The 24,929-nt window shown below is 47.6% G+C and overlaps 2 protein-coding genes and 3 non-coding genes across 12 annotated transcripts; 4 read left to right on the plus strand and 1 right to left on the minus strand.

Annotated features, from left to right (window-relative positions):
- The first annotated feature begins 1,834 nt into the window (after nucleotides 1-1,834).
- Trnay-gua lies at nucleotides 1,835-1,924 on the plus strand. Its single transcript is given in 2 exon segments — nucleotides 1,835-1,871; nucleotides 1,889-1,924. It is a non-coding gene; the product is annotated as a tRNA-Tyr (tRNA).
- Nucleotides 1,925-2,211: 287 nt separating this feature from the next.
- Nucleotides 2,212-2,284, plus strand: Trnaa-agc. Its single transcript has one exon. It is a non-coding gene; the product is annotated as a tRNA-Ala (tRNA).
- Nucleotides 2,285-2,589: 305 nt separating this feature from the next.
- On the plus strand, nucleotides 2,590-2,662 carry Trnaa-agc. Its single transcript has one exon. It is a non-coding gene; the product is annotated as a tRNA-Ala (tRNA).
- A 217-nt stretch (nucleotides 2,663-2,879) lies between these two features.
- On the plus strand, nucleotides 2,880-22,049 carry Agbl5 (ATP/GTP binding protein like 5). Of its 8 annotated transcripts, XM_029564473.1 has the most exons (18): nucleotides 2,880-3,151; nucleotides 3,319-3,595; nucleotides 4,180-4,440; nucleotides 4,674-4,845; nucleotides 5,104-5,199; nucleotides 5,288-5,451; nucleotides 6,239-6,416; nucleotides 6,926-7,104; nucleotides 7,512-7,968; nucleotides 8,408-8,577; nucleotides 8,899-9,034; nucleotides 9,638-9,840; nucleotides 10,638-10,852; nucleotides 18,639-18,794; nucleotides 20,129-20,241; nucleotides 20,526-20,572; nucleotides 21,035-21,168; nucleotides 21,539-21,678. In XM_029564473.1, exons 3-17 carry the CDS (start codon nucleotides 4,226-4,228, stop codon nucleotides 21,081-21,083), a joined length of 2,550 nt encoding a protein of 849 aa, XP_029420333.1. In that variant the 5' UTR covers nucleotides 2,880-3,151; nucleotides 3,319-3,595; nucleotides 4,180-4,225; the 3' UTR covers nucleotides 21,084-21,168; nucleotides 21,539-21,678. The 8 variants fall into 8 exon arrangements, with proteins under 8 accessions (XP_029420333.1, XP_029420328.1, XP_008833244.1 ...); XM_029564471.1 differs by lacking the exon at nucleotides 5,104-5,199 and having other exon boundaries at nucleotides 2,885-3,151; nucleotides 21,539-22,049; XM_029564468.1 differs by lacking the exons at nucleotides 5,104-5,199; nucleotides 20,526-20,572 and having other exon boundaries at nucleotides 2,882-3,151; nucleotides 3,393-3,595; nucleotides 21,539-21,704.
- Nucleotides 21,906-23,154, minus strand: Ost4 (oligosaccharyltransferase complex subunit 4, non-catalytic). Its single transcript, XM_008835021.3, has 3 exons — nucleotides 23,057-23,154; nucleotides 22,795-22,932; nucleotides 21,906-22,148 (listed from the first exon to the last, which is right to left on the minus strand). Exon 2 carries the CDS (start codon nucleotides 22,929-22,931, stop codon nucleotides 22,818-22,820), a length of 114 nt encoding a protein of 37 aa, XP_008833243.1. The 5' UTR covers nucleotide 22,932; nucleotides 23,057-23,154; the 3' UTR covers nucleotides 21,906-22,148; nucleotides 22,795-22,817.
- Nucleotides 23,155-24,929: the final 1,775 nt, after the last annotated feature.

Here is a 24,929-nt window from a genome sequence, read left to right on the forward strand (position 1 = left end):
CTAGGGGGTTCTCATTGTACTCCTCTAGAGGCTATTGGTATTTGGTGGGGATAGGATGTTATTTTGGTTTTTCATGTTATTTTTTTGTCTGTGATTTTGACATGTGAATTTCTTTTGTAGTTTCTGATTCTTGTGTGAGACTCAAGCCTTCAAGTTTAGGTCTGCTTCTCTTCAGGTTCTCTTTAATTTGACATTGGAGTGGCCAAACTGCTTTCATCTTCAGGAGTTCCCACAGAGGTCCATATGAGGATCAGATGCTCTCAGGCTTTCTCCCAAGGTCTGGATCCCTCCAGGAAAGATTTTGGCCTTAGGAATTTGGGGGTTGGACTGGCCCAGGAAAGATGCTGGTCTAGGGCAGCTGGTGGCCATGCCACCCAGAGATACAAAAGAAGATGAGGGCGGGAAGTGGCCCCAAGGGCTCCTGGGGACTGCACTGAGGAGCTGGGTTGGTCTGGATGCAAAAGATCAGGAAGTGGAAAGGTCAGCCCGGCATCCAGGAAAGAGACTGGACCAGGGTGGTGCAGGTCCAGGGAAGTAGAGGGAGGTGAGGGTGGGGTCAGGCCCAGAAGCAGTGCTCCTTGGGATCAGAGAAGGAATTGAATTGCTCTGGGTGTAAAGGATCAGAAAGCAGTGGTGTTTCCCCAGGTGTCTGGGGCGCCAAGACAAGGAATGGGACAGGACCCAGGTTAGGAGGAGACCGGTGGGGGAGATGCGAGGGTGAATGAGGCTGAGGGAGTCAAGGCCCGGAGGGCGCGATCTACTTACCCCGGAGAGAGAGGCCTGCGGTACTTTTTTTCAGCAGAATGAAGTTAAAGCAAGGCTGAAAGCTCCAAGCTTCGACCTAGAGGCCAGGTCTGTCAACATACCCTTGGCAAGGCTGCACGGGGGAGCTGGCATTGAGTTTGCTCAGTTGCTTTAAAACACACACACACACACACACATACACACACACACACACACACAGCTTTCGGTGAGGAGTGTGGGCTGGCGGTGTGGGGAAGAACAACAAACACCTGAACCAGGAAAAGGACAGTGGTGGGGTGGCCACGAGGTCAACCCATCACCCTACGGAAGACACCTGGGCACCCAAGCGGCAGGGAGGGAGCCCAGATGAGGCAGAAGACCGTGCTCAGACCGCGATTCCCCGACGCTAAAGTGAGCTGTGCTCAAGTTTAGGAGGGCGCCCAGTGGCGGATCATCACAGGACTGCCCAGACCTGGACTGTGCGTGAACCTCTGGAGCAGACTCTCGGACCCATAGCGTGAGAGAGAGTCGGAGGGCCCGAACTCTGGTCCCCAGCCGGCCCTCCGCCCCTCCCACAGCTCCGAGCTCTGCATCCTTCTGGCTGTAGGCAGCACGATGGGACCCTGACACCTTAGTTGACTGAAGGACATGCTTTTACATGCACCACGGAGGTAACGGGAACCGTGGGGCAGAAGCAGCTAATGTGACATCAGGCTTTCAGGACCGGGATTGCGCTGCGGTGGCGGAGCCCGGTGTCCGCCCCGCTGCAGGAACGCTGGCAAGTTCTGCGACCGGTCAGGTGCGAAGCGCCATCGGACGCTGGCAGGGCTGCTTTAAAAGCAGGCTGCGTGCGGGAAGTGCTCTGCCCGTGTTCCCTGTCTCCGGCTGGGAGCTGCGGGCTTTGGGGAAGCCCCAGCCTTCTCTCTTCAGCTTCCTTTGTCCTTCGAGGTCCGGGGCCGGGAGTTCCGGCCTTAAAGAACTTAGGTTGCAAAGGCGGGTGGAAAACAGCCTCCACAAAAGCCTATGAACCGCCAGAATCCTGCCTTGGTAAGCATTAGAGGGAACACGATAGGAACTGTCGCCAGCGAGGCCTTCGATAGCTCAGTTGGTAGAGCGGAGGACTGTAGTGGATATGCGCCCTGTAATCCTTAGGTCGCTGGTTCGATTCCGGCTCGAAGGACTTCGTATACTGTTTTTACCTCCAACCTAGTTCAAATCACGCTTTCTTGTAGCTGAAACTTACCGGGAGTATTATGCCGTTTGTTTGCATATTAGGTGTAAAGACAGAGTGATCTGGACTCAAAAATTATTGCTTATGTGTAATCACTACATGGGTCACTGTCAGACTACTGCCAGTGGTTCCTCCATAGTTTTTAAAATAAAAGATTTTGAGCTATAAATCATCCATCAAGAGGACAGCCCAGAGAAATTTGTAAAGGTAATGGAAGCACATAGGTAACAACAATTGGGGGATTAGCTCAAATGGTAGAGCGCTCGCTTAGCATGCGAGAGGTAGCGGGATCGATGCCCGCATCCTCCACTTTACTTTTGTCCTTCAAGTGCTAGCTTTAAGCACTAAATACTAGCAGGGTCGTTACACAGTAGAGCGAGGGGTACGCCCAGCAAGGTTGGCGTCACAGGGATTTTTATTCGCAGGTGCGTCTTGTGTAGCTTTCCGCTCCACGCTGCGTCTTTCCCGCCTATGGGGATGGGTCACTGTCAGACTACTGCCAGTGGTTCCTCCATAGTTTTTAAAATAAAAGATTTTGAGCTATAAATCATCCATCAAGAGGACAGCCCAGAGAAATTTGTAAAGGTAATGGAAGCACCTAGGTAACAACAATTGGGGGATTAGCTCAAATGGTAGAGCGCTCGCTTAGCATGCGAGAGGTAGCGGGATCGATGCCCGCATCCTCCACTTTACTTTTGTCCTTCAAGTGCTAGCTTTAAGCACTAAATACTAGCAGGGTCGTTACACAGTAGAGCGAGGGGTACGCCCAGCAAGGTTGGCGTCACAGGGATTTTTATTCGCAGGTGCGTCTTGTGTAGCTTTCCGCTCCACGCTGCGTCTTTCCCGCCTATGGGAACGGGCCCTTAAACACCTACGGGAAGGAGGCCACAGGAGCGCCGCTCGCTAGTGCCACGGAAGCCGCCAAACGGCCTTCACAGGTTACCTGCTATTGTGCGGGAACCCTGCGCACCGACCAATGGCAGTGCGCTTTACTGGGCGGGTAGCCAGCTGTAGCTGCGGCCAATAGGCGAGAGACTTCTTGTTTCCTGGCAGAGCGGGGTCCTGGCACCGCGGCACTTCGGTTTTGTGTGGGTCCTGGGTGGAGGGCCGGGGTGCCGGGTGCCGGGGTGCCGCCTCGCTAGCGGGCGAGGGAGCGGGAGCAGCGGCCGGAGAGAGGTGAGGGGCTTTGTGTGGATTGCGGCCTCGCCGCCGACCCCGCCCCCTCCTCTCTGCCCTGTCGGCCCGAGCCCCTCTCGAATGCCACCCCGCCCCCCAGCCACATGCCGGCGCCCCCGCCCCTGGCTGAGCGTCCCAACTCGCGTATCCCCGCCTCTGACCCCTAGGACCAGCTTCCCACCCTCCAGTGTGTCTGTCTCGACCCCTCCCGTGCCTCCAAACCCCACCCTGCCCTGGACAGGCCAGCCAGTGTGAGGGTCTTCGAGAACCGAGGAGCCACCCCCTGCTTCCGAAAAGCGGGATCCTACCGGCCCAGCTTTTCTAGGGGTGCTTAGGACACCCGTTGTCCACACCTACCAGGGTAGCTTTTGCACCGGCTCGTGTCTGCAGGGCGGGAAGATGGAAACAGACCCATGTCGTAATTGGAACTGAGATTCAGGGCAGGTGAGCAAGTGGCTTTGGCCAAGCACAGGCCACACTCATAGTTTTCACATAGGTGTAGTAGAGAAGCCAAAAAAGGGGAAGTGGTGGCCAGCTTTTCCAAGGTCTCAAGAGAAGCAACGGTTATAATTCTGGTCAGTACTTGTGAAGACAGAGGGGTGAAACTACCATTTACACTTAGAAACCTGGCCCAGTCTGCTCTGGGCTGGAGAGTACAAAGCCACTCTAGGAAACAGATAAAACTGGCAGGCAGTTTGTGGGAGGCATCTGACCTCTGTGTAGTCTCTACTCTCTGGGTTGCTAAGAAGCTAAGAGTCTACTGTTTCTCAGTGCAGTTAAGCCACTGAGCATTTGATTTGGGATCAGCTACGTTGTAGTGAATGGGGTCTTTTAGGTCATCTTTAGGTGTTGAGGTACGGCTCTACTTCCTCTTGCTCTTGGTAGGAGGTGACCCCCATGTTTTCTAAGGAGAGGGTGTTTTATTTCATAGAGCAGTATCCAAGAACAGTTATCTATCCAGAGATACCCAAAAATATTGTTTCATTTTTCTCCCCCTTTCTCCCTACCCCATTTTTATTTTTCTCCAGCTCTCAGGGCCTGAGTAGGGCAAGAGGATGCTTTCCCAGCCCCACCATGGAGTTGCGCTGTGGGGGATTGCTGTTCAGTTCTCGCTTTGATTCAGGGAACCTAGCCCATGTGGAGAAGGTGGAAACTGTGCCTAGCGATGGGGAAGGAGTAGGAGGGGGTGCATCAGCCCCCACTGGTGGCATTGCTTCTTCCCCTGACTATGAGTTCAACGTGTGGACCCGGCCAGATTGTGCTGAAACAGAATTTGAGAATGGGAACAGGTATGAGAAACAAAACAGTAGGAGGCAATGTCCAGGTACCCAGATCCATGCTTCAGTTAGTCCTGACTTCCTTGTGCCAACACAGCACCCTTTTTTTTTCAATCCGCCCCGTCCTCCTACCTTTGCTCCTTGCTAAATAACCCTCTGCCAGTTTGACTTGCCCTAACTTTCCCACATAGCCTCTCTCCAACCCTCCCATATCTAATGACTGGTCTCTCTCTTCTGGCCCTCAGGTCATGGTTCTACTTTAGTGTCCGGGGAGGAACTCCAGGGAAACTCATCAAGATCAACATTATGAACATGAACAAGCAAAGCAAGCTGTATTCCCAGGGCATGGCCCCTTTTGTGCGTACATTGCCTTCCCGGCCACGCTGGGAACGCATTAGAGACCGACCCACCTTTGAGGTAAGTTTTCATGAGGAGGAAAGAAATGGTGCTAGAGTAGAGAAACAAATTCCTTTTTTTTTGGAGACAGGGTCTCACTATGTAGACCCAGCTGGCCTACAACAGGCTTTGTAGACCATCCCAGGCCAGCCTCTGCCTCCTGAGTGCTGGGATTACAGGCATGTGCCACCAGGACTAAGAAATAAAAACAACTTCTTGATACAGAGTAGTAGGCAAGTGGGAGCTGAGGTTTTAGTATTATCTCTCTTCTACCACAAGCTGGAGTCCAAGGTGAGCTGCTTCAGCAAGCCTGAAGGAGCTGCTTGTCATATGGAAAGCATCCAAAGGAGGGAAGTTGATAAAGGTGATAAGGGAGTGAGGTCAGATCCTGGTGGTTCCAACAGGAGCTCAGTTCTGACATGGATGGCATGTTGCCCCTCCTTCTTCCTCCTTTGCTCCTCAGATGACAGAGACGCAGTTTGTGTTATCCTTTGTTCACCGTTTCGTAGAGGGCCGGGCGGCCACCACCTTCTTTGCCTTCTGCTACCCCTTCTCCTACAGTGACTGCCAGAATTTGCTAAACCAGCTAGACCAGCGCTTTCCAGAGAATCACTCTACCCATAGCAGGTGCCAACCCCATTCTTACTCCTGCCACACCATTTTGGATCCCATAATACCTCTGCTATATCTGCGATTTGTCCTAAGAGCTTCAATCCCAGTTTTTCTTTCTTTTTCTTTCTTTCTTCTTCCTCTCTCTCTCTCTCTCTCTCTCTCTCTCTCTCTCTCTCTCTTTTTGAGACAGGGTCTCCCTGCAGCCCCAGCTGTCCTGGAACTCACTATGTAGACCAGGCTGGCCTTGAACTCACAGAGATCCACCTGCCTCTGCCTCCCAAGTGCTGGGATTAAAGGTGTGCGCCACCATGCCCAGCAACAATCCCAGTTTTCATCAGTTATCTAGAATTTAGCCAGCACTGTGGCTGCTCAGTACATCTGTCCACACAGAGAGCAACTCTGTATACACTAGTAATTTAGCCTGGGAAAACGAACAAAAAGTCCACCCTTAAATTAAAAGGGAGGCAGCAAGATGGCTTAGAGTAAGGGTGCTTGCTGCCAAGCCTGTCTGGAACTCACACAGTGGAAGGAGAGAACCAGTTCCCACAAGTTGGCCTCTGACCACACACATGCTGTGGCCTGTGTGTGCAGGCACACACATACATGATAAATAAGTAGACAAAATGTTCACTCTGTCCTGTAGGCCCACCCACTCATGTCCTTAGCCTCATTTAACAGTGAGAGGGATTGTGAGGCCCCAAAAGTTATGGAGAGGGACCAGATAATACAAATCCTGAACTGGTGATAGGGGCCACCTCTTATAGGATCTTGGGACTTCTGACTAATAATATTTACTCTGCAGTCCTCTGGATACCATTTATTACCACCGGGAGCTTCTCTGCTATTCTCTGGATGGACTTCGTGTAGATCTCCTAACAATCACTTCCTGCCATGGGCTTCGAGAAGATCGGGAGCCCCGTCTAGAGCAGCTATTTCCTGATGCTCACACCCCTCGACCATTCCGTTTCACAGGGAAAAGGGTGAGTGGAGAGCACATAAAGGCAGTATTCTTGGTGTGGAGAGATGACTTAGTGGTTAAGAGTGCTTACTGGTCTTGCAGAGGCCCCTTGTTCAGTTCTTAGCAGTCATTCAGATGGTTCACAACCACCTGTAACTCCAGCTCTAGGGAATCTGATGCCCTCTTCTCTGGCCTCAGCAGGCACCTATACACAGCAGGTACACATATACAAAGACATACACACATACAGAGACATACACAGGTACACATAAAAAAATAAAGCAGTATTCTAGCCTTATTCTAGCTCCAGCCACTGTGGATACCTTAAAGCTGTACCTCTACACATTCTGGACTCAGTGTGTAGCCCAAGGCAGAGGGCTATAGTTCATGTATGTCTTGCAAACCTAGCCAGCTAGAAGTCACATGGCTTTTCTGCTTCACTCATCCCTGCCCTCATCTGTCAGTGAGCGACAGTATCTTGTACTACAGATGGGACTACAGACCTCATGTTTGTTCTCTTTTCCACCTCAGATATTCTTCTTAAGCAGCAGGGTACACCCTGGGGAGACTCCATCTAGCTTTGTCTTCAATGGCTTTCTGGACTTCATCCTTCGACCTGATGACCCCCGAGCTCAGACCCTACGTCGCCTCTTTGTCTTTAAATTGATTCCCATGTTAAACCCTGATGGTGTGGTCCGGGGCCACTACCGGTAAGTAGCCTCTGCTGCTGCTACCTTTCTGGATTATCTCATCTTTCTTATGTGCTATTTCTCTGAAAGTCAGCCTTCTGGCTTCTCCTGTATTTCCAGTCCTCTTGTACTCTAACAAGGGCAAGCCCAACTGATCTTCCAGTGACCTGAGAGGGGATGTAATTGCATTTAAAGGCACTCCTAGGAAGGAGCAAAACCAAGATAGGTAGAGATTTATTTGGGTAGAGAGAGCTAGCCTTAGATTTCTGTGGTAGGGTGATAGTGGGTCAAAGAAGGGTCCTATCCTTTCTCAGCATAATTTCAGTCTTTCATTTATAACTCAGTCTTCCAGTCTCCTTGTTACTTACTCTAGCATCTCCTTTGCTGGCCCAGACATCTAGACCCTGTTCAGCTCTGTTTTCCTACAGCACAGACTCACGTGGAGTGAATCTGAACCGTCAGTACCTGAAGCCTGATGCCATCTTGCACCCAGCCATCTATGGGGCTAAAGCTGTGCTTCTCTATCATCACGTGCATTCTCGTCTGAACTCCAAGAATCCCTCTAACCACCAGCCCAGTCTTCATCCCTCTCCTGATGCTCCCCTTTCTGACTTTGAGAAAGTCAATAATCTCCACAATGAAGCTCACCTTGGGCAGTCACCTGATGGGGAAAACCCTGAGACCTGGACTGAGACAGAGCCAGCAGAAGAAAAGACTGACACTGTGTGGATTATGCCACAGCAGTCACCCAAGTTTGAGGAGCCAGCCCCTGATACCATCCTCCCAAAAGACAGTGGTGTTGCTTACTATGTAGACTTACATGGACATGCTTCCAAAAGGGGCTGCTTCATGTATGGAAACAGCTTTAGTGATGAGAGCACCCAGGTAGGAGTCCTGAGGATGCTGTGTGGGGGAAGTGCTGCAAGTTAGGAGATAAGGGTTAGGTCACAAACAGGGTTGGATAGTGGCCTTCTAGCAGGAAGACCTGTATACAGGTCTGTATACAGACTACCTCTTCACAAGTTTCAAAGATGGCATTGGGGCCCTGTAACTTATCCATTACATCATGACCTCTGAGTGAGGATCAAGCTACCAGCACCCCAGTGTTTTGCAGAATTTGGAGAACCAGGGCAGAAGGAACATTTATAGTATCCGAGGAGGAAATCTAAGAAAAGAAATAATGTCCCATAGTGAGAATTCAAGAATATTGATAACTGCTGACAGTTGTGATGGTATGGGCTGCATGACTATTTGCCATATTTTCCTTGCACGTTGTCCCTTCTCTGTCTCTCCTTCTGAGTTGCCTTTTCTTCCCAACAAACAGGTGGAAAACATGCTGTATCCAAAGCTCATCTCCTTGAATTCAGCCCATTTTGACTTCCAGGGCTGCAATTTCTCAGAAAAGAACATGTATGCCCGAGACCGTAGAGATGGCCAGTCCAAGGAGGGAAGTGGCCGCGTTGCAATCTACAAAGCCTCAGGGATAATACACAGGTTGGGAGGAAATTGGCATACAGTTAAGAAAAATAGCTTCTTTAAAGAGAACAATATTCACTTCAGGGTGTTTGAGGGGCTGTAACCACCCAAGTCTTCTCAAAAGAGACCCTCAAATTAGCAGGATTGTTTTTAATCTAGAAGTCTATTTTGGGGGGACTCCCTGGGTACGCGATATAATGCCAAAAATCAGTTGCTAGTTGGGGGTTATTAGCACTTTGTCTTCACTTGTTTCCAAGTGATTGCCTTCTTAGACCATCTAAGCTGTTCTGTCCTGACACCTGTTCAGGCAAGACACTAATAAAGATCTCTGTGTCTTAGCTATACACTTGAATGCAACTACAACACTGGACGCTCAGTAAACAGCATCCCTGCTGCCTGCCATGACAATGGGCGTGCCAGCCCCCCTCCCCCACCGGCTTTCCCTTCCAGATACACTGTGGAACTATTTGAGCAGGTATGAATCCATGGGATAAGTGGGAAAGGGGGAACCTGGGAAGGTCTTTACTCTGATGCCCAACTCTTAAAGGTCCTCTGTAGTGATGTGGTTATTTCTGTCAGTTAACAGGAATGTATGTGTCTCTGACTATCATGGTAAATAGGAAAGTTAGCAGGCATGACTTCCTGACCCCAACCACAGATTATTACCATGTCACATCTAAGTAAATCAACTGGTCTTGAGCTCATCTCCATCATGAGTCTACTTACTTCTGTGCTTAAAAGCACCCCTACTATTGTGGTCTTAATGTATCTTTTCCTAGACACATAAGAGTAGAAGGAACTGCAGGTTAGAGAAGATAAAAACTCCTACTGGGAGAATTCATTGATGGTATCAACCAAAGAACACACTTATTCCTGCTCATAATAGGCAAAGGTCCTCAAATGGGCAGTGGCTCAGGAAAAGCTAACTGTAAGTTTACCTGAGACAAAGAACTGGACACAAGTGTTATGGTACCCACCATTAGGTCTAGCCTCTTCTCTCCTACTGTGCAATGTACTACACCCCAACACAGCAACTAGGTTAGAGGACAAATAATGAATCAAACTGGACTCCCCACAGGTGGGAAGAGCTATGGCCATCGCAGCTCTGGATATGGCAGAATGTAATCCATGGCCCCGAATTGTGTTGTCAGAACACAGCAGCCTCAGTAACCTTCGGGCCTGGATGCTAAAACATGTACGCAACAGCCGAGGCTTGAGCAGTACTGTGAATGTGGGCATGAACAAGAAGAGAGGTTCTCGAACACCTCCCAAAAGTAACAAGTAAGACAAGCCACATGAAAAGGAGAGGGCAGGAATACTGGCAAGCTCTAGAGCTAGGGGTTCTGGGAGATAGGTATGCCTTCCTTCCCCTTAGAAGGGCCACATGGTGAAGATTTTCTAGGTAATGAAAATTAGTAAGATTACTTCATTTTTTGAGAATAGAATCCTTGCTGGGCATGGTGGTACATGCCTTTAATCCCAGCACTCGGGAGGCAGAGGCAGGCAGATCTCTGTGAGTTTGAGAACAACCTGGTCTACACAGAAAGTTCCAGGCCAGCTGGAGCTACAGGGAGACCCTGTCTCAAAAAGACAGACAGACAGAGAGAGAGAGAGAGAGAGAGAGAGAAAGAGAGAGAGAGAGAGAGAGAGAGAGAGAGAGAGAGAGAGAGAGAGAGAGAGATAGGCTCCTCTTCCCTCAAGCTACAAACTTCTAAGGGATCTGAAAATCAGGCCAAGGAACTCCTTGATCCAGAGCAGTACACAAAATCCATTACTTTGTGGTGAGAGTGTAGCAGGTCTCAGCTTCCAAAGGTTGTGAATGATTAATTGAAGAAGGTTCTAGAGCCAGTGCCAAAAACAAGGGAGAAATTCTTTGAGGAGTAAATCTACTCAGGATGGCCCTTCTGAGATTAGCCTGTATGCCCCAAGTTAGACTCCTTGTCCATGGACATGAATCTCTCCCTTCCTGGGAATGGGTTCTTGTGCCCCAGAGGTAGATTTTAACTGTCAGGGCTTGAGGAAAACCTTCAGATACTTCCTTTCAGGCACAGGGTTAACTGGCATCTGCTTCTTTGCAGTGGACTGCCCGTTTCCTGCTCTGAAAATGCTTTGAGCCGGGCCCGAAGTTTTAGCACTGGCACAAGTGCTGGTGGTAGCAGCAGCAGCCAACAAAATTCTCCACAGATGAAGAACTCCCCCAGCTTTCCTTTTCATGGCAGTCGGCCTGCAGGGCTGCCAGGCTTGGGCTCTAGCACCCAAAAGATCAGCCATCGGGTGCTGGGCCCTGTCAGAGGTAAGCCAGTCTGGGAGCCCCTGCAGCAGGTGTTTGGTTGTTTGGGGCACTGCTGGGGAAAAAGAACTTGAAGACATAAAACAAGGGGTAAATCAATAAAATTAGTCTGTGGCAGAAAAACCTGCAGCCTCTCCTGCGACCTTGTTGTTCCCTGCGGCATGACGTCAGAGCAGTATTATGTGGCCATAGGAAGAAGTCCTGAAGATCTAGCTTCAGCAGATATATGATTGGAGCCAGGAAATTTCCTAGAGTGAAACACGAGCTAAAGCAATACCAAATAGACATGGAGCCTCTACATCAAGGACAATGTCACAGTGCTTTCTTGTAAGCAGTACAAGGAAATGTCCTTAGACTCTAAACCATATAGCACTATAGAATAAGGACTCCTATCCCTGGTCTCTGTGGGCTGAAACTTCCTGGCTTCACAGCTTGTTTAGAAAGTAGTATCAGGATTCCAGTTCTTTCAAAGAAAAATGGAACAAGTGCAGCAGCTGCTATTCTAGGCTGATAAGCCAACAGTCTATCCCCCTTCTAGCAGTAGGCACAAAAGTTGCTCAACTATGCATCAGTACCCCTAGGTATCACCTGATAAAAGATACTGGTTAGAAGTTTATGCCCGAAACATGGGCCATTGTTGGGAGAGGGGAGTGAAAGTAACTGAAGTTCTTGGAACTAAGCTGGGTTGTGGGGAGGGAGAGAGCCTTTTAGTGTCACTTCTGAAAATACACTACACCACAAATCCGTACTGTTCATGTCTTCTGGACTATAGAAATCTTGCCAAAACATGGATGTGTATAAGCTGGAGCTAAGAGCTTTATTGACCTTCCAGCTGTACCCTGCTACTCAGCTTGCAATCTAGTTTTTGGAACAACCCTGACACACACAGGGTCAGTGACTATAAATCAGACTGCTAGTTAGAGAAGCCACAGAGGAAAGAATAATGATCCTTACCAGCTTTAACTAATTAAGTTGTTTCTATTTCTGATACCAATCTGATTCTGTTTATAATTCAGAACCCTTTCTTTGGGATTCTGTCTTCCTTGGGAACAAATATTTGTGTGCGCTGCTCTTGAAAGACAGTAATGCTTTATATTTAAAAATCATTTTACAATGAATAAGATAGTATCATAAATATAGTTTGATTTGAGCTGGGCATGGTGGTGCATGCCTTTAATCCCAAAACTTGGGAGGCAGATGCAGGCAGATCTCTGAGTTTGAGGCCAGCCTGGTCTACATAGCAAGTTCCAGACCAACTCTACAGGTCTCAAAAAGACATATATATATATATATATTAGGACAGATGATGCTTCCATTTTTCTGATATGAAAACAGGTTATTTTTTAGGAGTGGCTCATCCAACTGGGCATGGTGGCATACACCTACAATCCCAGCACTTGGTAGGCTGAGGCAGGAAGCTCACAAGTTGAAGGCCAGCCTGGGCTACCTAGTGAAACTGTCTCAAAAGGGTGGGTATAGAAGGCTGATAGAGTGGTTTGCTCATTAAATGGCAGTTATTCCAACTTTGCTTTCATGCTCCAGTATACCTAGTTTTCCATGTTAAGTTAAATCTAAATCAAGTTTTTCTATTTTCTTTCTTTCTTGTTGGTTGGTCTTTCCTAGATAGTAGCTCATAATTTCATCAGCACCATAAATTCTCCTTTCCGAATGATAAAGTACCTTTTCTAGGTCATCACTGGAGGATTCAAGGCAGTTTTTTTTTTTTTTTTTTTTTTTTTATCAGCCTAGATTGGCTTTAAACACAGGATCCTCCTGCTTTTACCTCCCAAGTGCTGGGATTACAGGCACACTACCATATCCAGCTGTAGGCAGTTTTCAATCAGTATTTTTTTGACATCCTCTGGGTCCCTCCCCCTCCTGGTACAGAATTTTGCAGTGAACTCTTTGAGGTGAGGACCATGTAGTCTATTTCTCTGTTACTTCCCCAGATAACTAATGGAAAATAGGCAGCTTCAGTACTAAGTAATTCTTGGTTGACTGACTTAAAGCTTAGAGGATAGTAAACAAGATAGGAGGAAGCAGGATAGTAAATAGAACATAGACGTGTATGCACATTATAAACATCCAGTGCACTTGGGGAACTACTGTGGTAGATCAACATGAGAGTAGTTAGCCAAAGAATGTTCAGTTGAGGAACACTTCTAAAGAATGAATAGTATATGGTTTGACAAAAACATTCCAGAAATGAGAAATGACAGCCAGGATCACAAATAAAAACTCCTGCGTAGAAGACAAAAGCATGAAGACTTGTATACTTAGCTGGTATACAAAAAGTCATACCCTTCACCCATGAAGTTGGGTAAAGAAACACGGGAAATTGAAGTTTTTTAAAACAGGGATGCCATTACCTGAAACTTATTGTAACAACTAAATGCTAAGAAAAATGGGAACAAAAGGCAGAGACTACATCTGGACAGGAAAGGGGAGTTGGGAGGCTTGCAGTAGTTTACATACAAGGTAGCTATACATGTACCAGAGTCTGGAAAGTAGAAAGAGATCTAAGTATTAGAAACAAAAGCAGGAGGAATCAAAGATGATGCAAGATGGAAGAACTAAGATTGCTTCAAGGCCATGAGCTAGAGGCAAAAATGATGGTGACATTAAGGAAGAAAAAGTAAAAAGCTATTTCATTCATGCTTAGATCCCTTAGGCAATCTATATGGAGATGCCTTGTAGACAGAACTATAGAAAACATGAGTGGATGGGTTGAAGGTCTACTTCATCATGTAGAGGTGTCAGGCAAAGCCACGTGAGAAGGCATGGTTCTCAGGTGAATGAACTTAAGAGTTGGTTGGATAACAGACATCCTGAGAATTTTATAAATATTTGGGGTTTTTTGGTCTTTTTGAGACAGGGTCTCTGTAGCCCCCACTGGCCTTGAACTCATTATGTAGACCAGGCTGGCCTTGAACTGACAGATTGACCTGCTTCTGCCTCTTGAGTGCTGAGACTAACTAAAGGCATGTGCTACCATGCCTGATGAGAATTTCATAAATATTTGTAAGAAGTAGGAAACTGTCTCTAAAGTCAAAGGGTCAAGATGAGAGTTACTAATATGAAAAGATACTATAAAGAGGCCATGCACAGTGGCACACGACTTTGATCCCAGAGCTCAGGAGGCAGAGGCAGCGATCTCTGCGAGTTCGAGGTCAACCTGGTCTATATAGCGAGTTCCAGCCCAGACAGGGCTACATAGTGAGACTCTTGTCTTAACCAAACAAAAGACACGATTGAAAAGTGAGAGCCTAGGACTCTTAACAGTGTTTACCTGGGCATCTGCTGGCACCATTTTTTTTTCTGCCTCCTCTTTAAAGACACCAATGAGAAAGACTGGTCTCGGTTTTGGGTAGTGCCACAATGCAGACTAACATTTGGATTTAGCATCTTCAGCCAACCCTTGAGGAAACTTGTCCAGTGTGATCTGTTCTATCACATTACTTTGTATTTCTACACCTCTGGCTCTTTGGCCTCTACCACAGCAAGCTATATGGTTTATCTATTTACATTTATTCACTGTGTATGTAAGTGCTACAGCACCCATGTGGAGGTCAGAACTACTTGGAGAAGTCAGTTCTCACCTTCTACCGTGTGGGTCTGAGATTGGACTCACGTCATCAGGCATTGTGGCAAGTGTCTTTACCTGCTGAACCATGTGGACTACCTATTTGTTGTTTTTCAAGCTAGAAAAAAATATGACCCCCAGATCTCAAAGATCCTAACTGTATACTTTATAGCCCCCAAAATTGGGATTGTGATTTGATAGTTTTTTGTTTTTTTTTTTAACTTGTGAATTTGTAAGAAGTTTTCTAGGTCTGGTGTGGTGGTGGTACATAACTGGGAGGAAGACAAGGTCATCCTTTGGCTACGTAGTGAGTTTGAAGCCAGCTTGGGCTACATGAGATCTGTCCACACTCCCAAAAAGTAATGTTCAGTTACTGTATATATCATGTTTAACTGCACATTTTATTGGCTATCCTTTATTGGCAAAAACAAACATGAGATTTGGCTATCCAGGGAGTTTTCTCAGAAGATCTGGGCAGCCCAGCCAGAAGCTTAAGACAGAGAGGATTCTGACAGGTTCCATCTGAAATTGGACTGTGGCATTGTAGAAGGCCAATAAACAGCCAACTGCATACAAACAGGGATGCTTTGGGGACAGGTGGCTGAAAAGTTCTAAATAAACCTTGACTCCCAATAATCCCTGACCCAGTAATCTGACCTAGAGAAGCTAGAATCTTCTCTACCTAATTCCTTCCAGCTGCAAAAGTGCTCTGAGTACTACCTTCCCAGATCCCAAAGCACATTTCTAATCTCCTGTCTCCAATGCAGCAGTACTACTATAGGTGCTGTGGCTGTAGGCGAAGAAAAGGTTATTGGAGAATAATTTATGCAGTGGAGAAAAGTCAAAGACATGCAAGACACTGTAGAAGCAGATGCAAACAGAACTAAAGGGCTAGCCAGGATGACTGAGAAGGTAAAGCAGCTTCCCCTATGTTATGCCAAAGCAGGTGAAAGGCACCCAGGACACAGAATTCTGGGACCACACAATTGCCTCCTTCAGTTTTGCATCCTAGGTGCCTCACTTGCTTTATTCTAGTCCTGACCTTCTAGCCTACCCAGCCAAATACTGATGTGAAAGCCAAGGCACATAGCCTTTAACCCTACTACCACCTCTGTTCTCATCTGACTCCCAGCTTTGTCACTTAGAACCTGAGATTACTAGAACGCTTTCCTGGTCTTTACAATGCCTGGCTCAGCTGACAGGCAACTTTCGGCAGAATAGCTATTGTCCAGCAATAGGGGAAGCTCCTCTGGAGTGAGTCAGTGGGACTTAGTCCCTCTATCACCATTGCTACTTCTGCTTCCTCCTCTGCAAACCAATGTCAGGAAATGTCTCCCAACATTAGAACCTAGCACTGTGCCTGACACTTGAGTGTTTAGCAAATATCTGCATGAATATGTTAAAACTTTAGTTGGGAGCAAATTAATGTTTAATATCTACTTCTCAAAGGGCCTAAAAACCAGGTCTGTGATCGTTACAAGTATTCAGTAAGATCCAGGGCACTACATGGAGAAAGATCCCAAAGATATTTGGGGAGATGAAGTAGGGTCTAGCAGAAGAAATAAACTAGTGCCTCCCAACTATGATGCCTTAGAACAGACATCCTAACTCACACCACATGAGGGCAACCTGGCTCAACTTCTCAGAACATGGCTCCAGACCCACTCTGCCACTCCTAGCTGGTTACTATAAGATACCATCTTCCAACCTCTGAAAGCAGAGCTGATTACATCACCCCTTGTACTCAGCCTTAAGCTTCTGTCTCTAGCTCAAAACTAAAAAAATATAGAATCGGGGTCCCTTTTATTCTTTTTTCAACAGAATCAGAGACCTGGTTTATACCAGAGGCCAAAAGTCAAAACAGGAAAATGAACTGTGTATTTTCACTGACAATTACAGGCAGTCTTTCAGTGATAATGGACTGAAATGCTGTCTTTAGTATTGTACCGTCTCCAGACCAGGTGTCCTAAATCAGGCCTTGCCCTTTTTTCCTAAAACTTATTAGACAGGATTCCTGAGTTTTAGCTTTACCCGTTCAACCATGATCTCATCTCCATTTTTTCTTGCTTGTTCTTTTCTTTCTTAGTGAGGGTTCATCCTTTAACATAGTTTCAGCATGCCTGTGTATAGATATTTCTCAGATCATCTACCAATCCAGATTTACTACTTCTGCCTTCTGTGCACTGTGAGATACAATTTTAGGATTCACATTTTACTAAGAGAATCAGAAGGTTGTGCATTCGAATATCTTTCAGTCACTGGTGGTGGCTAATGTTTCAGGTCATTTGACTGTTGCCACAAGTCTCCCTGACTTCTGCTGTCATATCAGCATGTCTTCCAGATCTTACTAGCCCCCTTGCTTTGTACTCTTAGACTGTGCACCTCAGACTCTAATTGATACCTAGTACCTCAGTGCAGTTTCAAATAGCTAGAGGGGCTTCCATCCTAAGATCTTTATTTATATAGATAGCAACTTTAATTTGGAGTTTTCAGAAATAATCTGTGGTAGTGTTTTTTTTTTTTTTTTTTTTTTTTCTTTCAACAATCTCACAATGTAGCCCAGGGTAGCCTCAAGTTCAGAGAAATTCACCTGCCTCTGCCTCATGGGATTAAGGCATGTGCCACCATGCTAAGCATGTAGTACTAATTTTTTGGAGACAAGGTCTTATATAGCACAGGCTGGCCTAGAACTTGTGATGCCACAGCCTTCTGCATGCTGGGATTATAGGCATCTACATCTAGCTTTCAGAGCTATTCTTTATACTGCCTGCTACTACCCAGTGTAGACAAGATGAAGTTACTATCACTAACTTCCAAAGTTAGAGGCTTTTCATACCCAACACATGTTGCTTGTATTAGAAGACACCTGGAATACTGACCGCACCACTGAATTTGGTGTACCACAGTTCAAGAGCATTTAGTGCCTGCTCTCCCTGTGCCTAGGTGCTGCTGAACCATCCATTCACTGTCTGTCCCTCTGGGATCCCATACTTCAGAACTTGTAGTAGTGAGGCTTCAGCTAAAGGGAAATACCAGAAAGTACTGCCCCAAAGGGTGTAAGTAATGCCCTTTAAGCTATGAGATGATTAATCTATAAATACCTACTAACCATGTGAACAGAGGGCAATGTGAACTAATTCTGCCTATAAATGCCTCATGGAGTTGATATTTGAGATGGGACATGGAAGATGATCAAGGTTTTACTATAAAGAAACAAATTCCAAAGAAACCACACAACTAGCAGCAACAAGGACTGAGAGTAAGAGGAACTGAGTCAGAATCTTACTAAGGAAATGTGGCCTGGAACCATAGCAGACAGGGCTCTGAAATGCACCATGTTGAAAGTTGAAAGGGTTAGAAGAGACTTTATCCTTTAAAAGACCTTCAGAACTGTTACAAGTACTGGTGCATGCCTACAATCCCAGCACTTGGGAGTATGGCAAGAAGATCAAGCATTCAAGTCAAGCTCAGGCTATATAGTGAATTTCAGGGAAGTCTGGGCTATATAGTGAGGCTCTGTCTCTAAAGAAGTAGATGCTGTGTTTCTCCTTTACCTAAGCCACAGCGATTTTTGACAAGGTTCATATTTTAGAAGAGTAACTTGTGGCTCTATATAAAAGATGGATGATAAAAGAAAGTCAAGCTAGGAGAGAATAGTAGGAAATTTTTTTTCAAGGCTGCTTGAGTGTTAAAAGACCTGTATTTAGACACTGGCAACGGCATGAGAAGGGTTTCAGTGCAAGAACAGTGGGCAAGGAAAAGGAAAGGAATGGGGGGAGGACAGTGATCAGGGACTTCCAGGTAGAAATGCCCACTAGAGAAAAGAAATGGCTAGAGAAGGATTGGGAACTTAAAAGAACAAGAGAAGACCAAGGCCAGAATGGTGAGGAACACTGATCCTTAAATGGCTGGAAGAACAGTTGAGGAATTAGAGGTAAGAGAAAAACCTAGGAAAACTGTTTTAGAAGCTAAATTTAATATACTTTCTTACCAAAAGAATAAACTGGTAAGATGAGGGCTGGCTGAGATCTGGATAACTAAAATAAATATTAGGTCTTTCCACTTAGGCAGCTGGTTTCTTGACAGGCTTGAAAATAGGCATCGTCTGACCATGCCTGACCAAGGGGAGCCAGCAGGTCAGTAAAGGCTATCTTACAGTGCCTCACTTATTTAAACTTTTTACCTCCTTGTGTCTCTTCCACTCAGAGCCCCGATGCCAGGATAGGAGACGGCGGCAGCAGCCACTGACCCATCGCCCGACTACAAGCAGCCTGACCCCATCCCCAACTCTTGCTAGTTCTATCCCAGCTTCCTCACACAATCTGGGCTCCTGCCTACTGCCCAATTCACTCAGCTTATCAGGTCTGTACCCACTACCCTTGAAATCTGGGTTAGCCAACTTCTTCCCTTCCCTACCACCTAGGGCTTAGACCAGACTACCACCTAAGTTTGAAGAAATCCCTTCAACCACACTGCCACCTAACCTGAATTTTTTCTTGATCTGATCTAGATAGGCCACTCCAGATCAGGTGTAACAGTTATTCTCCTCGTATCCCAAATCCCTAATACATGTGCCTTTGTATAGGAGGCTGGAATTTGATGAAATCAATTGTAAATAAAGTAGCAGTTAACATTTATCGAGCATTTACTGTGCACCAGGCACTGCGTTTCACTATCTTAGTCCACAAAGTGCTACTTACCCAAGTTTCCTAATTGCAGGAGCTGGGCAAGAGGAGACAAAACTGAGCATGAGAAAAAGAATTAGGGGGCTGGAGAGATGGCTCAGTGGTTAAGAGCACTGTCTGCTCTTGCAGAGGCCTGGGTTTGATTCCCAGCACCCACATGGTGGCTAACAACCATTTATAACTCCAGTCCCAGGGGATCCACACTCTCTTCTGACCTCTGCGGGCATTGCACAACAGGGTGCACTTACATATATGTAGGCAATACACTCATACACATAAAATTTTTTTTGAAGTTTTTTTTTTTTTTTTTTTTTTTTTAAAGAAAAGCACTAGCTTTTCACCTGTCATTACTGCAAATGATAGCCTATAACCTACACTTCACTTTAGCTACCTAATCTTTTAAGTTAAGAGACCCAGGTATATAAGGGACTGAATGGGATCATTTTGTAAGACTACGGTCCGACATCTACTGCACCAAAACCATTACTCCCAACCTGTCAATTTTCAATCAAATTAGTCCTCAGTCCAGTTCTTGGTAGTGGATTTGATTCTAATCATATGCCTAAACGTATGATTGGGATAAGCTCCAAGGTCTAAAAATTTGCAGTTAAGCATGAGAAATTCTGATTTTAGCTAAAAGTTTCAGCTTCACTCTTTGGATTACATTAAGAGCTTCTTGGAGGCAATTTTTGCCACCCAAGGAACAACAGGTTTTAGTTGTTACAATGGAGAAGAACCCGGGGAGCAAACACCATGTAGTAGAGGATGAGGATGCTGCTAAACATCCTACCATACATAAGACCACTTCTACAATAAAGGATTGTACAGCCCCAAATTACTGTAGTACCAAGGTAAGGAGCTAGCAATGTAGCTCAGTGGTTGAGCACTGGCTTAGCATGAAATCCTGGGTTTACATCCCAGCTCAACAAAGAAAAAAATACCAAGAAACTGGTTTAAATGAAGTTACCTTCTCTTCTCCTACCTTGATGATTAGTTTCCTCTGTTCTCTAGGGAACAGCTGCTCACTCTCATCTTCAGGGGACAAGCCAGAGGCTGTGATGGTGATTGGGAAAGGTCTGCTAGGGACTGGTGCTCAGATCCCCTGCATTAGGACTCGTTTGCAGGTAACACTTTGGGGGTTCTTATCCTTGTCCTTAGAGGCCCAGCAAGGCACTGTTCTCCTGAGCACTAGGAGAGAAACTGCTTGGTCCTGCTTTACATACAGCCTTTATCTCCAGCCCTATTAGAGCTGCTCTGGTGCCTGAGTGTTTACCTGCCCAGGTCCCAGTCAGCCAGGTATCTTGCTTGTTTCAGACTCCTTTGTCCCTGCCAGATGCACCCTAACTGCAGCCTGCTGGCTTTGGCTTCCCCTACCCCTCCCCTTAGCTTCTCCTCTCTTTCTGACCAGACTTGCCCGAGGAGAGTTTCCGCCAGGAGGGGTCCCGGATTCCCCAGGTAACATATCTGGTTGCTGCTCCTAGTAACAGCCCCTGCCATCACCTATGATTCAGACTACCTCTCCTTGCTATTTAGCTCAAGTCGGGTAGAGGCGGAAGCCGACTGATGGGTGAAGCTTAAATTGCTCTGGCAGGGGTGGAGGTCCAAAAGGCTGAGGGAGGTCTACCAGTCTGCCACCATCTTTCTTAGGTGTTTCTCTACTCAGCCAGTTCTTAGCCATGGTATATCCATGAAGGCTAAATGCTGTGTCTTTTTGTCACCCTTAAACACAAGACCTGGAATGCATAGTCATAGATTGACCCTAGGAGTTCTATGGCTGCTATCCTGTCTCAAAGTCTCAGCTAGAACAGTGCCCAGGAATTCAAGGCCCTAGTACCTCTGTGAAAACTCTAGAAGCCAACCTAGAAGCAGAAAAGCTCATGGAAGAACCCAACCTCTTAGCCTACCCCTGTCCTACAGGCTAGGCCCAGGTTGGGCTGGAGCTCACCGTCGACTTGCAGAGGGATGAGAGGCTCTTCAAGCCCCACATCCCCTATCCCCCAGACCAGAGAGAGCAGTGAGCTGGAGTCGGGACCCCGCTCTGCTACACCAGGGTGAGCACCGGAGTCCAGTCCTTCATTCTACCCCTCCCTTCTATTCCTTTGCCCCCACTTCTACCATTCAGGATAATTTTCTCCCCTTCCTTGACCCCAAAGACTAAATGCACTTTCATTAGGAATCTAGTCCCTGATTTTTATTCTACCATAGCCTCAAGTCTTCACTTCAGAGAACAACTTCTAGTTAGGGTCTAGGAGGGCCTAGGTGCTAGCTAGCTGGTTCTAGTATCAGACTTCTGTGCAATAATCAATCTGCCTATCCCTACCCACCTTCATATTTCCCCTTTTACCTCCCAGCCCCTGACTAACAGACCAGAAAAGGGACAGAGTTTCCACAACCCTGATTCCTCTCTCCTCTCTGTTGCAGGCTGCTTCAGGCTGGCCCCCCACGGCCCCGCTCTGCCCCTACCTTTTCTCCTATTTCTCTATCTGACTCCCCATCCCGGATTTGCTACAACAGGGGGCCCTTGAACCAACCTGAGGTTTGTTTTGTCCCTAAATCTCCACCATTCACTATTTCTCCCAGGGTCTGATAATGCCTTTGCCTTCATGCCCAGGAAATAACCCTAAGGTAGGGGAACACAGTAAGATGATACGCTAGTCCCCTTTGACAACCAAAAGTCCTTGGGATGTCAACCATACTGTCCAAGGCTTTGCAGAACATCACCTTGAGACAGAACAATAGGGGGACCTTGCCACCCTTTCCCTCCCTCCACAGCACAAGATTTTGGGACCACAAAAAATATATATATTTTTGTATTGGGGTGGGGAGTAGAAAAGAAAGCAGCCCCTATAACTGGGCCCTATTCAGTGGCAGCTTCTTGTTCCATAGGGTTAAGGAAGACTTTGAGGAAATAAAAGTTGTTTGGAAAAATCCAGGTGTAGTTGCTTTGTATGCTGTGATGGGTAGGAGACATGAAGTGAAGTGTGAAGGCCCCTCACACCCTCCATCTTGCCTCAGACTATGTCCTCGAACCCTAGAAAAGAGGGGAAAGACCTGAGGTAAGGAAAAATGCTGCAGCTTTCCCGGGGGGGAGTCCTTCAGGAGTCAACACCCCCATCAAGACTGTTCACTCTTACCTTTTTAAAGCACATTTAAGGTTGGTTTCTAAGACCCTGCGTACCCCCGACCCCCTCTTTTCTCTCTGGCTTGAATCTGTAGTAGTTAACCCATAAAACAATGTTCCTGGCTTCAGAACATGCAAACATGTCTACATCTTTCACGACCTTGTCCCCTACCCTCCAAAACTCTGCCTAAATAAAGCTGCAGGCTCCAAGGGAAAGTGGAGCTATTAAGTGAAGAGCCCGACTCCCCATACTTGGGTGGCACCATCAATGACACTGTTCGTACTGCTGTAGGTGCCTCCTTGTGACTTGGGCTTCTATCTATTGGGGACCGGTGGGACTGAAGAGTTAGGAAACCCACTCTATCAGAAAGCAGTTTCGGGGAAGGAACAGGGTACTGCGAGGCACTCTATACTCCGTGCGAACAAAGGGGTCCAGTGGTGGACTTTCAGGCTTGGCCCGACACTTTCCCAGGTGAAGTTCGGAAGTCCGTAAGCCCTGGGGCGGCCTCGCCACTCCGCTCCCCGGGATCTGGGCGCTAAAGCCCCAGACCGTTACCTGGGGCGGAGAAGTTGCCACTTTCATTCCTGCTTCTTGGGATTGTTGACTGCCACGTAGTGATAGAGAACCACAAGCAAGAAAAGCGACACGCCCAGCATGTTGGCGAAGATGGCGAGCTGCACATCCGTGATCATCCTGCGGACAAGGGGAGGGACTGAGCCTGGGGCCCGCGCACTCCTCGCCCTCCCTTCGCCGGTCCTCTCCCCCATGGTCCCTCAAGCGCCGCTGGCCTGCCCGACGGCGCCTGCGTGCCTCTCACCTGAGCCACTCCACTCGGTTCCAACGCTACCGGCGCACAGGCTCAAGGTAGGAGACCTGGGCCGGAACTTCGTAGCGCCAGCCGAGGAGCAATGAGGCACTTCCGGTCTCTCTACCCCGCCGTCTCGCCTGCTCCCGAGACGCGCCCGCGCTGCACAGAGTGGGGACTTGGGCGGGGCCGCGGAGAGCTGTCCAGCTGCGGGGGGCGGGGACCTCGCAGCTGGCCGCAGCTGGCGCGGCGGGGGACGCGCTTGGGGAAGCTGTGGTGGCCGCCTCCCTGGACCCGAGGAGTGGGCTAGGGCGAGGATGCGGCGGGCGGGAGACTGGGCCTGACCTGTAAGCTCCGGCGCTCTTTCCTGCACTGCCCACCCTTCGCTTCCCGGCCCGACCCAGCCAGGTGCTTCCTTTGGATCCTGCCCTCACGGTCCTCTCCCTGCTCGCTGGCAGTGGGGATGGGGTGGGAGGTGGTGCAGAATGGGGACAAAGCCGAGTGTCCTCACTCGCGTTACCATTTCAGATCCACATCCTACTAAATAGTTCTATCCTGACGGAGATTTGACCGATGCCAGTCTCTGGTGGACTCCCTGCCTACTCCTAGAGGTGGGCGTCGGAAATAGGGTGGACCCTCCCGGAATCAAATCCGTAACATGGGACCTCAGCCAAGTGGGAAATCACCCCCCGGATGTGAAGGAGGGGGTGGGAGAGGAAGGGCTGGGATGAGCCAGAAGGGTCATGGGTTTAGGGTGAAGAGAAGTGGCTGCGTTAGACATCGGAGAATCGCTGGTGAGGGGAGCAGGACCCTGAATCTCTATAACCCTCTATCCAGCCAGAAACGTCCACCTCCGCTCCTCCAACTCCTTGCTTTCTCTCAGCTTCACCATAAAAGGGAACGACATGGAGCCAGACGAGGCTGGGGGCTGGGCAGTTAGTTGCTCCGGAGCTGTCAGGAGTAATGGAAGCCAGTTGCTTTGCGTTGGGGGCGGGGGGGGGGCAGGGCTCAGGGGAGGCCCCTGCTTCTCTGAGCCAAAGAAAACTACAGGAGCTGCTATAGGACTGGAATAGCTGGGACAGGGACCAGCTTGCCTCCTGAGCTGGAGTTGGACTATTTGTTCCAAAGTGGGTTTCCCTGGTCTCAGACTATCCGCAGTTTGTGTCCCACAGTGACTCCTGAACTCAACTCAAACTACTTGCCTTCAGTAGTTTGTAGTTCCCCAGGCCTCCCTTCACTTCTTCCAGCTCCCACCCACTGTTTCCCAGAAGGTTCATATTTAGAAATCCCAGGCCTATGTGCCCTCCACATAATGGGTGAAAACCCAGACATGGTTTCCCTGTGCATTCCTCAGTGAGTTGGTATGTCCTCTGCTCTGCCCTGGGAGAGTGAAAGTCTAGATTTTAGGATTACACATTATTATGCTTCATGTGTCGTGGAAAACTGGAGCAGGTCCAAGTCCAACCACTTAGGTATACTATTGAATCAGACCACATTTTTAAAAGAAGCTGTACCTCTAGACTTCAAATGACAAGAGAAAGCCTGGGAAAGTGCTTCAGTTTCCCAGGACTGCCTTCAGACCAACTGACAGGTGCATAGTATCCTAGACTATCACAACTGAAAGGTGTCTCCAGTCCAGGGTTTTTAAAATTATTTTTGTAAAGAAGGAAACAGGCCCAGAAAGTGTAGGGTCAAGGTCCTACAACTAGTTAAAGATATTGTCATCTATTATTACTACCTCTATTCTATATTCCATGTCAGACTGTAGATTCAGTAAGTCATCCAAGAGATCAGGGATAAGAGGGAGAAAAATTATTTTAGGACTACCCAGAAATGTCCTTCACCTCCCTTTACTTTCCTGTGCCTAGGTCAGCGGGTCTTTATC

Source organism: Nannospalax galili, unplaced genomic scaffold, assembly GCF_000622305.1.
Source record: "Nannospalax galili isolate Female #2095 unplaced genomic scaffold, S.galili_v1.0 scaffold517, whole genome shotgun sequence".
Lineage (NCBI taxonomy): Eukaryota > Metazoa > Chordata > Mammalia > Rodentia > Spalacidae > Nannospalax > Nannospalax galili.

What these genes read in the sequence shown, in the direction of transcription:
- Ost4 (XM_008835021.3), bottom strand. Translation starts at nt 22,931, where the DNA reads ATGATCACGGATGTGCAGCTCGCCATCTTCGCCAACATGCTGGGCGTG.
- Agbl5 (XM_017798639.2), top strand. Translation starts at nt 4,226, where the DNA reads ATGGAGTTGCGCTGTGGGGGATTGCTGTTCAGTTCTCGCTTTGATTCA. An exon ending in GTGGTCCGGGGCCACTACCG is followed by an intron (nt 7,105 to 7,511) that starts GTAAGTAGCCTC and finishes GTTTTCCTACAG; the next exon opens with CACAGACTCACGTGGAGTGA. An exon ending in GCCTCAGGGATAATACACAG is followed by an intron (nt 8,578 to 8,898) that starts GTTGGGAGGAAA and finishes TCTGTGTCTTAG; the next exon opens with CTATACACTTGAATGCAACT.